The sequence below is a fragment of the Choloepus didactylus genome, chromosome 11, assembly GCF_015220235.1.
Source record: "Choloepus didactylus isolate mChoDid1 chromosome 11, mChoDid1.pri, whole genome shotgun sequence".
Taxonomy (NCBI): domain Eukaryota; kingdom Metazoa; phylum Chordata; class Mammalia; order Pilosa; family Megalonychidae; genus Choloepus; species Choloepus didactylus.
Window position 1 is genome coordinate 318,010 of NC_051317.1, and position 13,954 is coordinate 331,963.

The 13,954-nt window shown below is 38.9% G+C and overlaps 1 protein-coding gene across 9 annotated transcripts in view; it reads left to right on the plus strand.

Moving 5' to 3' along the window:
• Positions 1-10,665, plus strand: part of FBXW11 (F-box and WD repeat domain containing 11) — a 161,063-nt gene extending 150,398 nt beyond the window's left edge. For all 9 annotated transcript variants that reach the window (XM_037799521.1, XM_037799524.1, XM_037799522.1 and 6 more), the window contains 3 exons: positions 203-281; positions 1,316-1,502; positions 8,126-10,665. In XM_037799521.1, the coding sequence (XP_037655449.1) occupies positions 203-281; positions 1,316-1,477 (241 nt within the window). In that variant the 3' untranslated portion in view covers positions 1,478-1,502; positions 8,126-10,665. The remainder of the gene's footprint in view (positions 1-202; positions 282-1,315; positions 1,503-8,125) is intronic.
• The last annotated feature ends 3,289 nt before the right edge of the window (positions 10,666-13,954 follow it).

A 13,954-nucleotide genomic window follows, 5' to 3' on the forward strand; every position in this document is an offset into this window, starting at 1 on the left:
AATTTCAGCAATTCTGAGAATGTGTAGGCCCTTATTTTTACCAAAATCAAGTGTAACAGGTTGAAAGAACATAAAAACATGAGCACATTTCCCATTAGCTTTTGTCTCAGGCAGTACAGACACACTTCTTTCTGTCAAGGAAATGCAGATATTTACAAAACTTTGACTTTTTCACTAATCTCAGTTTCATTTTCCTTTCTAGGAAGATTAAAGTTTGGGACTTGCAAGCCGCTCTTGACCCCCGCGCACCAGCAAGCACTTTGTGTTTGCGCACATTGGTGGTATGTGATCTGTGGGAATGGGAATGGGGGCCCTGTGCTGGAGGATGGCCATCTGCAGATGGGCCTGTGCATCACAAGAAGGCTTGTCGATTTCACGCCATGCCTTCAGAGAGATTCATTGTTGTGTCAATTTGTTTAGCTAAAATTAGAGGATATTTGACATTTATATTATCATGAGCTTTTTCCTAAAGAGTGTTAACTTAAAATATGAAAGCAGGCATCCTCATTTGTAGGTGGCCAGTTTTCCTCATAGAGCACATAGTTATTTCCTTCCTGTAAGTTTTTCTTAGTACTAATATCTGTATGCTTGTTATATATTTGTAACACGTATTTGTACTATTACAATGGAATTTCCTCTGATTTGTATTCTATGGATTATTGCTTTGACATATTGGCATACTTTTAGGTTGATGTGTTAATTTTGTTTTACCAATTTTATGGAACTTATTTCTTATAGTCTGGTTGAGTCTTGTATTTTTTAGGAGACAATCATTGGAAAATATTGATAGATTTTTCTCATTTTTAGTGGTTTTACCTTTTATTTTTATTTTATCACATCTTGCATTGACTAGAATGTGCATAACTATAGCTAGAGCCTTTCTTGTTGTCTTCATGATTATAATGGAATGTTTCTAATGTTTCAGCATTAATTTTAATGTTGGCTATGGCTTGAGATAAATATTCTTGGCCATGTTAAACTATCCTTCTGGTTCTAATTTTTACAGTGTATCAAGAATGCGTATTAAATATGATTGTTTACTCTGTTAAAGCCCTTTGTGAGATGATCACATAGTTTTCCTTCTTTGATATATTAATGGGCCAGGATTTAGGATACAAAGCTTAATGAAAGAAAAAATCTAGAAGGAAAAGAAAAATATTTGTTCCTGGGATGAAGGACAAAGCTCTGTAAGCTCTGGAAAATTATTTAGGAAGCCCATGTAAGCAGCTGCATTTTCAGCCTATGCTAAATCCCTGTGAGATATGAGGGATTATGAAGGTCTCATTTTATTCACTAAACTGTTGTAATTTCCTAGGAGCATTCTGGTCGTGTGTTTCGGCTTCAGTTTGATGAGTTTCAAATCATCAGCAGCTCCCATGATGACACTATTTTGATTTGGGATTTCTTAAATGTGCCTCCCAGTGCCCAGAATGAGACGCGCTCTCCCTCCAGAACATACACTTACATCTCCAGATAACAGTCTGCACTTTTACCCACTTCAGGTGAGTGCTGTCGAGCCTTTTGATTGTGCTGCTGTTGCATTCATATACCCTTTGGGGAAGTTTTGTGGCTTGGTTTCCTTGGTGATGGGATCCAAGGTGGTTTCTATTACGTGTGCCAACTTTTGTAGAATTCTACTGTAAGGCTAGATCTTTATGGTCATATCAGAATAAAGTCTAAAATCGAAATTCTGCAGATTGTGGGTTTCCACATTGACAGACAACACAGTTCCTGTTTTCTAAAACGGTTTTCCTAAGGTTTCCCAGGGCATATCAGTTAAACATCATTAGGTCCCCTGAGTCCTATTTTGGGGTTCAGAAATCTCCTTTTTCTCTTTTCTTCCTGTCTTTCAGTTCTGTCTTTTATTTTAAAAAGAAAATCACCACCAACAAAAAACTCAAAATTTACCTGCCCTCCCTAATCCCAACAACCACCATCATTCCCTAGAAAATGAATCGGCAGCAGGGTTATTTGTTGAAACACAGTCTTCGTCATGAGACACAACAGGTCCCTGAGAAGCAGTAAATCCTGTGCACATGAAACTGTGTAGATTGAATAAATAAGTTTTCATTTATTTGTAGTACCATGTGTATATGTACGTAAACATTGTTGCGATTAATAAAATTTGTATTTATTTCAAAACATGACTTAATTCTTAGTGGCTTTACATATCATTTTATATTTTTCTATTCATTGAATATTAAAAGTATAAAGAAGGTCCCTGTGCAGAATTGAGAAATTTTTTTGATGAAAAGATTGGGAGCCATGATACCTGGATCACCAAGTTACCATCGTTTCAGTACTCTTTATTCAAGATTCTAAGACCCAATAAATAGATCTCCTCTAGGAAATGGGGGACAGCAAACTATAGCCTGCAGGCCAATCTGGCCCACTGCCTGATTTTTTTTTTTAACTGCCCCCAAGTAAAAATGATGTTTACGTTTTTAAATGGTTGAAAAACAGTTGTAAGAATAACATTTCATGACAGAAAATTGTATGAAATTAAAATTTCAGTGTCCCTAAATAAAGCTTTATTGGAACATAGCCATGCTCATTTGTCAGTGACTGTTTTCGTGCTTCATTGACAAGAGTTGAGTAGTTGCAACAGATATGTGGCTTGATGGCCCACAACACTTAAAATGTTTACTCTCAAACTTTAAGAAAAAGTATGCTGCTCCCTGGTCTTGCCCCTGCTCCATCTATTAGTGATAAACCAAGGGTCTGCATCAGGAATGGCAAGTAAGGATTTTCTTCATGCCACCTCAGCTTGGATCAGTAGTGACTGGCTGGAGTGCTGCCTGCAGCAGGATTCTGGGACCCCAGGTGGACTCCAAAGGAATGAGTGCTGCGTTGGGTTGGCATTGTCTGCCTTCAGTTTGGGAGGCAAGCAGCAGTGGACTGAAAACCATATACAGCTTGCCCTTCTGTTCTCAAGTGTGTTCATTCTGTGTCTTGTGATGAGAACCATCTTCCTTGCTGCTGCTTTCTCTCTGGTAGAGTCTTTGTAAGTCAGTAGAAACTTCCATATGGCAGAAATACTACATTTATTGAATGGAGTCTTAAAGTAGACTTTATAGGGAATTACAGAGAAAGAAGGCAAGGAGCTCTCGAATGATTGCTTTCTCCCCCCTCCCCCAGAAAAGCCTAAGGAAAATATAGGGAAGGAGGAATTGACTCAAATAAAAACTGGTTTCCCTCCCTATTTTTTCCTTCCCTTCTTCAGCCCACCTCCCTCCTTCTACCCAATTAGGGTAATCTGAGCCCTGCCTTCCAACCTTCTGTGTCAGTCACTCCCTGTTGCCTTCAGGATCAAACCTTAACACTTAGGTTAGCTGACAGGAGTCTCACCATCTGCTATCACCTTCTTTCCCCTCTAAGCCACACCCCCACCGAATCTCCCATTATCCCTTCCAAAAATCCTGGGTTCCAACTAGACTGACTTATGTTTTATTTCTATCATCACACTTGGGTAGTGCAGTCCTCTACCACCTACTTCCCCTTGCTTGTGTTATTATGGCTACCCAGGTCCCCCCCAACCCCACCCCCTGCTGTTTACTTCACCTGGCTTAATTTAGTATTTAGTATTGAAATTGCCTGGCTCCGCCATAAGGCTGTGGTGCTCCTTTTATCATGAGCCCCAGTATATCATATAGTGCCTAGTGTGTTATAAGCATCCAGGGCTACCATAATAAATATATTTGTGCTCTTTCACCTAGGCCACACAAGAATTCACCCAAATAAAAATAAATGTCAGAATTCACCTGGATAAAAATAAATGTTATGAAGCCCCTGTGTACTTTAGCAAGTACAAAGATAATAACTTAGTAAAAACTTGAAACAAATTATCTAAATGGACACAGACAAATACCTGGATATATCTTCTACATAGAAAGGTTCCTAATTATATTTGTCTCCTTCTACCGTCCCCCCTCACCTTCACTATGCCCCTACATATGAAGGTATGATTTGTATAAAATGGTGGTTTCCATTTAAAGTGTACTGCTTAGTGGATTTTTACAAATGTATACAGCCCTATAACCATCACCACGGTCAAGGTACAGGCTTGACTCCTTAAAGTTCCCTTGTGTCCCTATGTAGTCAGAGCCTGCTCCACTTCACCCTTGGCCACTGCCAAGCCGCTTTCTCTCACTAGATGAGCTTGCTGCCTTGCCCACTATGGTGGGCACTAGCCACATGTGGCTCTTAAACTCATGCAATGTAGCTAGTATGACTGATCAACTGAATTTTTAATTGTGTTTAATTATAATTTGTTTGAACTTCAGTGTAAATAACCATGTGTGGGTAGTGACTACTGTGTTCTGTGTTCTGACATAGTTTTAGAAGTTTTATACTTTTAGCTTTTACATTTAGGTCTTTGATCCATTTAGAGTTAATTTTTGTGTATAGTGTGAGGTAAGAGTCAATGCTTTGTTCTTATTTTTTGTACAGCTCTGTAGTTGTTCTGGCACTCTTTGTGGAAAGGACTTTCCTCTTCCCATTGAAATACTTTGGCACCTATGTCAAAAAGTCGGTTGACTGCTTATATGTAGGTCTATTTCTGGACTCTATTCTCTTCTGTTATCTATGTGGCTGTCCTTTTGCCAGTACCACACTGTCTTGAATTATTGTAGCTTTATAGTAAATCTTGAAATAAGATCTCCGGCTTTGTTCTTCTTCTTCTTTTTTTTTTTTTTCCTTTATTTTTAAATAAATTCAAAGTAATAGGAGCAGTTACAAAAACAATACTAACCCCATACACAGAATTCCATCATACCCTGACCCCCTTCCCCCGATAGCCCAATCCACCAAATTTAACATGCTGTCACATCGCTATTTCCCTCCCTCCCTCCCTCCCTCCCTGTCATCCATCATCTATTGCTCTGTCTTCTGAACATATGAGAGCTACCTGCACATACCCTTGAACAAACACTATAATTCACATATACACTTCCCATGAATAAGAACATTCTTTTATGCAATCCTGTTAAGTGCAGCTAAGAAGTACAAGAGATTCAACAATGATACAAAGCTTACATTCTATATTTCCTTTTCCTTTTCCTGTGAGCCTCTGTCCTCCATCCTCCAATCCCATCCAGATTCATCCTTGGCATTCAATTGTCATCTATTTAGACTGTCTTTTTTTTTCAATTGTGGAAACATATATACAGCCTAAATCTACCCATTCCACCCCCTCCCTGTTCTTCTTTTTAATAATTGCTTTGACTATTCTAGGTTCTTTAAATTTTCATATTTTTTTAAATTTTTATATCTTTTGTTATTTTGTTATTTTTTTATTTCATATTCATTTTTAAATCAAATTGTCCAGTTCTATAAAGATGACTGCTGGAGTTATGGTTGGGACTGCTTTGAATCTAAAGATCATCTTGGGGAGAGTTTCCATCTAAAAGATGTTGAGTTTCCCAGTCAGAAACATAGGGTATCACTCTATTAATCAGGTCATCTTCAGTTTTCTTTTAACAATGTTTCTCCATTTTCAGTGAAGATTTTTTGCACAACTTTTGTTAAATTTATTCCAGTCTTAACTTTTTCTTTCTAATGGAAAATTTTAAAGCTATACATTTTTACCTCTATTTATTGTTTGAGCTGCATTGCATCCTGCTTTGTTTTTCCACAAAAGAGCAGCATGTAAAACAGAACATGGATGAGTATAGCTATAAGTGGTTCTGGAATGAATAGACTCAGGGGAGTAGGCATTTCAGGGAACAACTTAAGTGTACCTCCTTTGTGTTTTTGGTTAGCATTTGTTTCTTTACACTGTTTAAAGAGGCACATGGTAAAATCCCAGGCATCCATGGTATGGTGTTTTTTGTTTTGTTTTTTTTCTGGCATATTTAATATATAAATTACAGAACTTAGTAAACTTTCACGGTTGGGTAGCTTATATATATTACCTAAAAGTGCCCTGAAATAAAATTCCTATGGTTGAGAGATGAAATAATGACCACCAGTGTCCTTTCTCTCCTTGGCTGTGGTAGAAATGAAAGTGTGAAACAGGCCCTTCTTCCCACCCCCTTTTTTGGGAACCTAAGAACAACTGACTAGTTAGGATCACAATTATAAATCAGTGGGAAAATCTTATCTGCTTTGTAAGATAGTGGCTCTATGTATCCCAGCACAAGTAATGAAACCCCAAATGTGTTTGTCTCTTCAAAGTGAGTTACTTTTGACAATCCTGGCACTCAGCTCTATGGATTTTATTGCTCTTTTCCAAATTCTTTTCATTTATTGTAACATGAAAAAAATTATCACCATGTGACGCTGTAAGATTGATAAATAAACAAGAAAAACTACCCTAATGATGATTTAACCTTGCAGTAAAATATTCACCTCTGAAATATCAGGTAAGATCATCTCCAAGTCAGGAAATGAAGCTATAGATGTGTTTGCCGAGTTTTTTTAAAATTACTGACTCCTAAGGGCTGTATGTACAGGAGCTCAAAGTTTATTATTCTCTTTTTTCTTATTTCAAGACAATATTAGGATCAATATTAAGAAATTAGAAAAAATAGATGAGCTCAAAGAAGAAGAAAAAATCCCACTCATGGTTCATTACTCTTAAGTCCTTTGATACATCCTTTCAGGCTTTAAAAACTTTGGTTTTTAACTGTACATGTTGTTTTTTAAATGCCCTGTTCTTCTTTGTTGTGAACTTGAATGTCAGTAATGTTAGTTAAGTTTAGATAAACTTAACTATTCCTAATGGCCGATATGCCCTGTTGTTAGATATTTCAGCAGCAGCACCACCACCTCCTGCCCCCAGCTCTTAATTATTATGAAAAAACAGGGTCATGATCATTGTTTTCTCTTAATCTTTGCCCAGTCCTTTATTATTTTTGGATAGAAGTCTAGAAATGTCCGGAGTGTCGCGGTTAAAAGGGATAATTTTAAAGACTTCTGATACATACGGCCATGTTACCCTCCAGAGGAGTTCAACCAGTTAACACTCCCACCAGCAGTGCTTGAGAGTGCTCATTTCTAAACTCCTGATATTAGGATTTGCAAAATAATTCAGATACTGTTAAATATCCTTAATGGGAAAACAGTTATGAATGAAATTTCCCTTTCTTGAATTCTTTGAGAAAGCTTATTAGGATTCTTGATATTCCTGAAAATTGACATCCCTTTAGGAAAGTTACCTTTTAAAAACCCAAAAACTTTTTTGTTTTTTTTTAACCTTAGAACTTTAAACCTAAAGATGATTTTAGATCTTCTAGGCAAATAGTTTAGTGTAGTATGTGAAAAGGGTTGTGACACATTAGTGATTGAGAAATCATTTTAATGACTTATGACTTTGTTTTGATGAAATTTAGAATAGAAAAATGTCAGCCTGCATTATACATAGAAATGGTAAGTATTGTCTCATGAATGTTCTGTTTGAGGTGTGTGTATACTTATTTACATAACATGGATGAATTTAGAGATTGCAATTAAAATGTGTTTCTGACTCAAGGCCATGGTCGAAAAACTATGGAACAGTCAGTGGTCTTTCCCCCTACATTGTGTTGTCCTTTTACTTACTATTTATTTTAAAATGAAGCCATTTCTGATTATTAGCATTTTAATTTAGAAGGAATAATTTATTTATTCGCTTTGTATATTTCTGTTTCGCAGTGTGTGTGATAGATGAGGGCCCTTGTGAGGATATGAGACAGGTCCTTTGTAGGCCATGAATGTTGTAAAAGATTATGGTAAATGTAAAATCTAATATTAAGCATATTTTGTTATATGCATATTTTTTAGCAGCAGCACCGAGAGATGACAGGCTATAGGGTTAGACCTCTCTTTGAATTTCCTCTCTGTCACTTACTGGTTGACACTTTGAACTAAATATTTAACCTTTCTGAGCCTTAGTTCTTTTATTTGTGAAGTAGATATATTAATAGTTTCTATCTCATAAGGTTGTGAGCTTTAAATAAATATGATGTCTGGTATATGGTACACTCAAAACAACTGGCAGCTTCTACTTTTTGTTGCTATTTATTTGAAAATCATAATCTATTCTGTGTACAGATGTAAGTGAATGTGTGGATGTAGATGGTATGTGGTGTTATATATCCGGGTCTAATTAGAATATCCCATCCACACCCCCTTTGCTTTTTTTCAGGGTTTCCTAGTCTTGAACTACTGGCTACATGGCTACCAAATGCCTAAGGGAGTTCATTCACAGCTGAGTTAAGAAGCTGGAATTGGTTCTAGATGCTGGGTAGATGCAAAGCAGCCTAACTCTTCAGCACCGACATTTCTCACCTCTGATTCCCGGCCTCTACTTTGAGAAGGATACCTTAGCTTCACTGACTTCAAGTAGAACAGAAGCCCACTTTCCTCCCCCATCAGTGAAAAAAAATCTAATGCTTCAAATGTAAATTGTTCATATAAAAGGAACGTACAGTCTTGTTTTACGGAAGTAAATCAACTGTCAAGAGAAGACTTGGCCTCTAATTTATATTGCTTTGCACTTTGGTCTGATATTAAGGAACAGCATTCTTCTTCAGTGAAATTTTGGGTGCCAATCACCTACCCAGAATGTCCAGGGCTTTCCTTTTCAGCAATCGGCGTTCTCCTTTTGACCGTCCAAGTCATTATGAATTCTGACTTGTGTTAGGAGCATGTTGGACAACAGAAAAATCTCTCTGGATTGTTTTAGAAATATTTTTTGGAGTATACTTCCTTTCTGTACCAATTTCTTTTAATTTAAAGAACGATAAATCAGGTTATATTATCTCCCATCAGGTAATATAGCTCTTTTATTAACTGTTCTCTGTACCCCAACCATCTCCTGATACTTGGTAGAATAACACCTTTACATGTGTGCTTGCCGCCTAATTTAAGATACTGTATCCACATGTAGATAAAATGTACATAACAGTTCAACCTCCAGGTTGCCAGGTCAGGCCTGTGCCTGAGACACTAATAGGGAGTGTGTTCGTACTTGGCCTTGGGCTGGGCTCAGTGACCTGATGCCGGGGCTGATATGGATCACCTAGGACCCTTCCTGCAGTATTCATATGGTGTTTTTATTTTGTTGTTGTCATGTGTGTGTGTGTGTGTGTGTACACGTGTTTTTAACGAGAATCTTATTTTTAAATGCAATTTCTGAAATTTAACACAAAATGTTTTATTTGTTGTGCAGTATATAAATAGAGAGGTACCTTAAAACTTTTTGTTGTTCTCTTCCTCAGAAGTACTCCCGAGTACCAGTGGTCACTTCCCATAGTATTCATTTGGCCTTACTGTCAAAAATTGTATTCCACGCATTAGTAACCCTGGGAGGGGAAGAACAGGCCCTGTTGACTGGGTTTTCCTACCCCTAGAACCCACAGGCTGAGGCTCCATAGATAAGCAGAGCCTCCCTGAGTGTCCACGCCTGTCTTCTAGGTCAGTCTGTTGAGAGGCTGACATGAGGGGCAGGGTACTTCAAAGTGCGACAAAGCCTCAGGCTTGCGGGTCCCAGCCAGCTCATCGCTGGTGTCCCCTGCTGCTGTGGCTGATGGGTGCTCAGAGCTCCCGAGTGCACCACAGCTCCAGGGTGCGAACAGCCCGGCATCCTGAATGGGCACTGTGAGGACACTGACATCCAGTCTGCACTCCTTTCTCCTTGTTTGATACTAGGTTTTGATTTGTTCCTTGCCATTGTTTCCAAAGATCAAGGAATATCAATAACATGTTAAAGGACCAATGAACAACCTCCTACTTATGAACCTCTACCCGGGGAAACACGCTTGCAGTCCTACAGGGAAGGTCACTGGGCTCAGTTTTGTCCTTTGCGTTGAGAACGGTGTGGGGATCAATGTGTGTGTATGTGATTTGTTTATTGAGGTTAGTTTTGCTTTTTAGGTTTTTTTTTCCTTTTTTTTTTTAATACATCCTTTCCTCCTTTATGTCACTCAATTCATTTCTGTTGTTGAGAGGTTGAATCTCAAAGTGTAAAAATTAAACCTCCATTGTAAAGTGGATGTTGTATGCTTGACCATGGTTGAGAAAGTGATTTTTAACTTTTGCCACTCTTCATCTTACAGCTTTAATAGCAAACTGGTTAGGAAAGCCCAGGCAGGGGAAGGGGGGAGTGGGGAGGGGCGGAGGCAGTTCTGAAAGAATGGATTTCTTTTTGTTGTTTTTGCATGTTTAATATAGAAGTTCCTTTTTTTTCCTTGGGAGATCATGGCCTTTGAATATGCACACAACCTTTGAATTGTGCCTAGTAAATTATAGCAGGGGACTTTGGCACCCAAGGAAATCTGACTTTCTGGGATTATAGTAGTAATTCCCAGCCGTACTCTGGACTTTATTTTGCTACCATAATTGAGCAACTGTAAATTACTGCTATATTAACGTTTTAAAGCACTGGGATAGTCTAATTCTAACTTGTAATTAATTATGTTTGCCAATTATCTGTTTGAAATAAATTTGTGTCTGAACAGCTATTGAAACTGTTAAATTGTACAGATATTATTCATAACAGCTTTGTACCGTGGAATGTGCTTAATAAAAAACAAAAAGTTTGACCTTTGTCCAATAAATTGCTAAGTAATGTCAATAAATCAAGTATGAGTATTATGCAGTACACCTAATCTGGCTTTATGCAATTGTTACTTCAGCTACTAATTCAAAACCAATACTCTTAATAAAAGTGTTGCAATACTCTGATGTCCTGTTAAGGAATTTTTCAAGGAAACTGTTTTGTGCTATCAGTAATTCAGTGACATGCAATTAAAGTTTATAGATTAGAACAAACAAACAATCATCTGCTTTGTAAAATGAGGTTGAAGGAAAACTGCTTTCAGTCTACAGAACTTTGTGTAAGATTATGTGATTCCATGCGGTGGGGTCTTTTGCTGAAAGTTGTCTTTAATTGCAGGAGCTGGGGGCTAGTTCAAGACTCTTTTCTCTGCAAATGGCTAGTTCAAGACTCTTTCTCTGCAGATCTGCTTCCCACACATACTTAATTGCTTTACAAGTTACTGTATAAATATGAAATAGCCCCTTAAATGTCCCAGGTGGCTTCCATGTGAGAGTGGTGGTGGCTCATGCACCCCTCTGTCCTGAGGAAGATGGTGGAGGTCTGTGGGTGCAGATAGAGCCCATCCCACTTTACGCAGCAGCAGTGAAGTCCTTCAGTCTCTCGTGTTTGTAAATTCACACGTCACCTGTTGAGTAGTAAAGCAGAAAGAATACAGTTAGCACCTACAGGATTTTCCCCATTAATCAGCCAACTGTGGACTTCAGGATGAAATTAGACTATTATTTCTATAAGGCATTACTTACTTTTTTTATTTTTTAGAAAAAAAGGTTTACATTTACAAACCATCAGTAGATGGAGTGAAAAGTAATTCTCCCCTCTCACTCTTGACAACCTCAGTTGCCCAGTCATTGATAACTAGTTTCTTATCCTTCAACAGATACTCTATGTTCAGAAGGCTATGTTGCTTCCCCCTACCTCCCAGCATCAGCTGTGCATGCTGGCTGTACCTTGCTTTTTCATTTCATATTCTTTGGGAGATCATTCCAAATCAGTACATACAATTCTACCTCATTCTTGTTAATGGCTGTTGAGTATTTGGTTATCAAGATGTACTGTAATTTATTTAACCAGTTCCTTGATGGTGAAGTTTTAGGTTGTTTCTATTCCTTTACATAGGTTTTTCTATCCCTGCCTGTGCTAAACATAATTAACTATTCTTGATGATTTGGGCTGATCATTATGAACAGCAGATATTAAACCCCAGCATTGCTGCAGAGTGGAAAGAACAGAAGTACAGGTGTCAGACTGGTTCTTAACCTCTCCTGTCCTGTTTCTTCCCCTCACATAGTTGGTGAATTACTGCAAGAAATTCACAGCTACGAATGCATCCTGTATTCATTATGGAAAAATTCTAAGATAGATTTTGTAGAACTCCTTGGGTATATAATCAGAGGTTGGAGTGATGCTTTGCCATTTCAGCCTATTTGTTTTATAGTTAATGAGGAGAAAGGAAGTTATGCTATTTGGGTGAAAATCCTGTTACTAATCAGCTGTGTGGCAGTACCCCCTTTGCGATCTTAGCTTCCCTGTGCTCCAAAGGAGAAAGCTTCACTAGTGCAGGTCCTGGTGGGCACTTGCCCCATCTCAAGGGGACAGCTGGATGATCTGTTACTTAGGATTCAGACCAGTGATGCCAAGTCTGAATTTTCAAGAGAAGCTGGAAATCCAGATTATATAGAGAACCAGCTTCTGAAAGTTGGCAACTAAATTTTATTATTATTAATATTAAATAAATGGCTGGGGCATGAGTTTGCCATCTCTGAGCCAATATGATTTTAAGCATTCTTATTAGTGACCTGTTTAAGCATTCTGTCCAAGTTTGGCAGCTGCACTCTTGAAGAACTGAAGAAGTTCTAGAGAAAAGGGACATATTAAATGTCACATATCAAGGTGACCAGCACACACTAATCACTCAATACATGCTTGCTTATGAAAAATGACACCCCCCACCCCCACCCCCCAAAAAAAAGTTTGAAAAGAAGAAGAGGAGGGAGGAGCTGCCTGCTTTTGTGCTGAGTTGGAGCACACATTAAAGCAAGACAGAATTTAAGCCTAAGATCAGCCTTGCCTTCCAGCTGGGGAAGATTCTTCAAGTTGGTCCCTGGAGAGTTCCAAGAAGAACTCGGGGTATCTGCCTTGTCCGTCCGTCGCATAAAGCCCAGTCTAACACCGGGGAGCCACTCAATACATCTGTAGGATGACTGACTGTATGGCTGTCTTCAGATGTTTACCTGCTCAAAGATGGGGTATATATCACACACACCAAATGCACTGAAGTTTGAAAATGAGGTGCATCCACTTGAAAGAATTGTAGTACAAATCGTAAGTAATTGTTTTCTCAGTGCATGCAGGGTAACCTGGAAGACAGAATCCTATGAATGCAATTGTACTGTTGCATTGCTTTCAATTTTGTAGCCTAGTCATCCTGTCTCCAGGAATGGCTTGATTGCTCAAGAGTACATGGCCTGGGAGGACCTGGAGGTACAAAGCCAGAGACTTAATCTGTAGTGGGGACCTGCCCTAGGAACAGCTTAAACCTGAGGTTCCAAGGAGATCTCACTTAGTACAACTTAAGCTCCCTCTCCTTTTCGCCACCATCTCTGGATTCAACGGACCTGTCCATTCTTTGGACTGTATTTACACTCCCAAATCCTCTACAGCTCTGGCGACTGGGAGGGAATGCTCTTTGAACACTATGTCCTTTGGCTCTTGATTGAGGCCATCTCTTGGATGCTAGAGAAGAAAGAGGATGATCTTTGGGGCCAAGCAGATCTATCTCCAAATTCAAGTTCTGCCACTTGATTGGAAGCAGACCTCATGGGCAAGGGGATTTGCTTCCTCGAGCCTGAGCTTACTCACCTAGAAAGTGGAGACAACATCTCAAGATTATTGTAAAGATGAAATGATATGGTCTAAAGTACCTTGCACAGTGCCTGGTATATAATAGGCCTCCACCACTATCTGGGCCTCTTGGAGGGAAATATGAGAGTCGACACTCTTGAGGTGGGTACTGATGGCCCCCGTGAGGACTGGTCCCAGCGAGGGCTAGATTGGTGACCACGACCTGGCTGTTGGGTGGGAGAGAGGGATATGGGCCGGGGGGTTATTTTTGTTAACTTTGTTATTAAAAACAATAAAGCTTCTTAGGAACTCACCCCACAAGGGTCTCTGGGAAGAAGATGAGATCTGCACATGCAATTTGTAGTTTCTCCAAGATGGACAGGGGAGAATTCCACATTTGTGTGTGTGTCTAGATGATGGTAATGGGTAAAAGTCAACACCAACTACAGCCACACCAAGAACAGAAACATCTGCCACATAGTTGAGTGCCCGGCCTGCCACTTAGGGCTTGATGCATTCTCACCTCCTCATGATAACATCTGCACAGTAGATACTAATATTTTACAGTTGAAG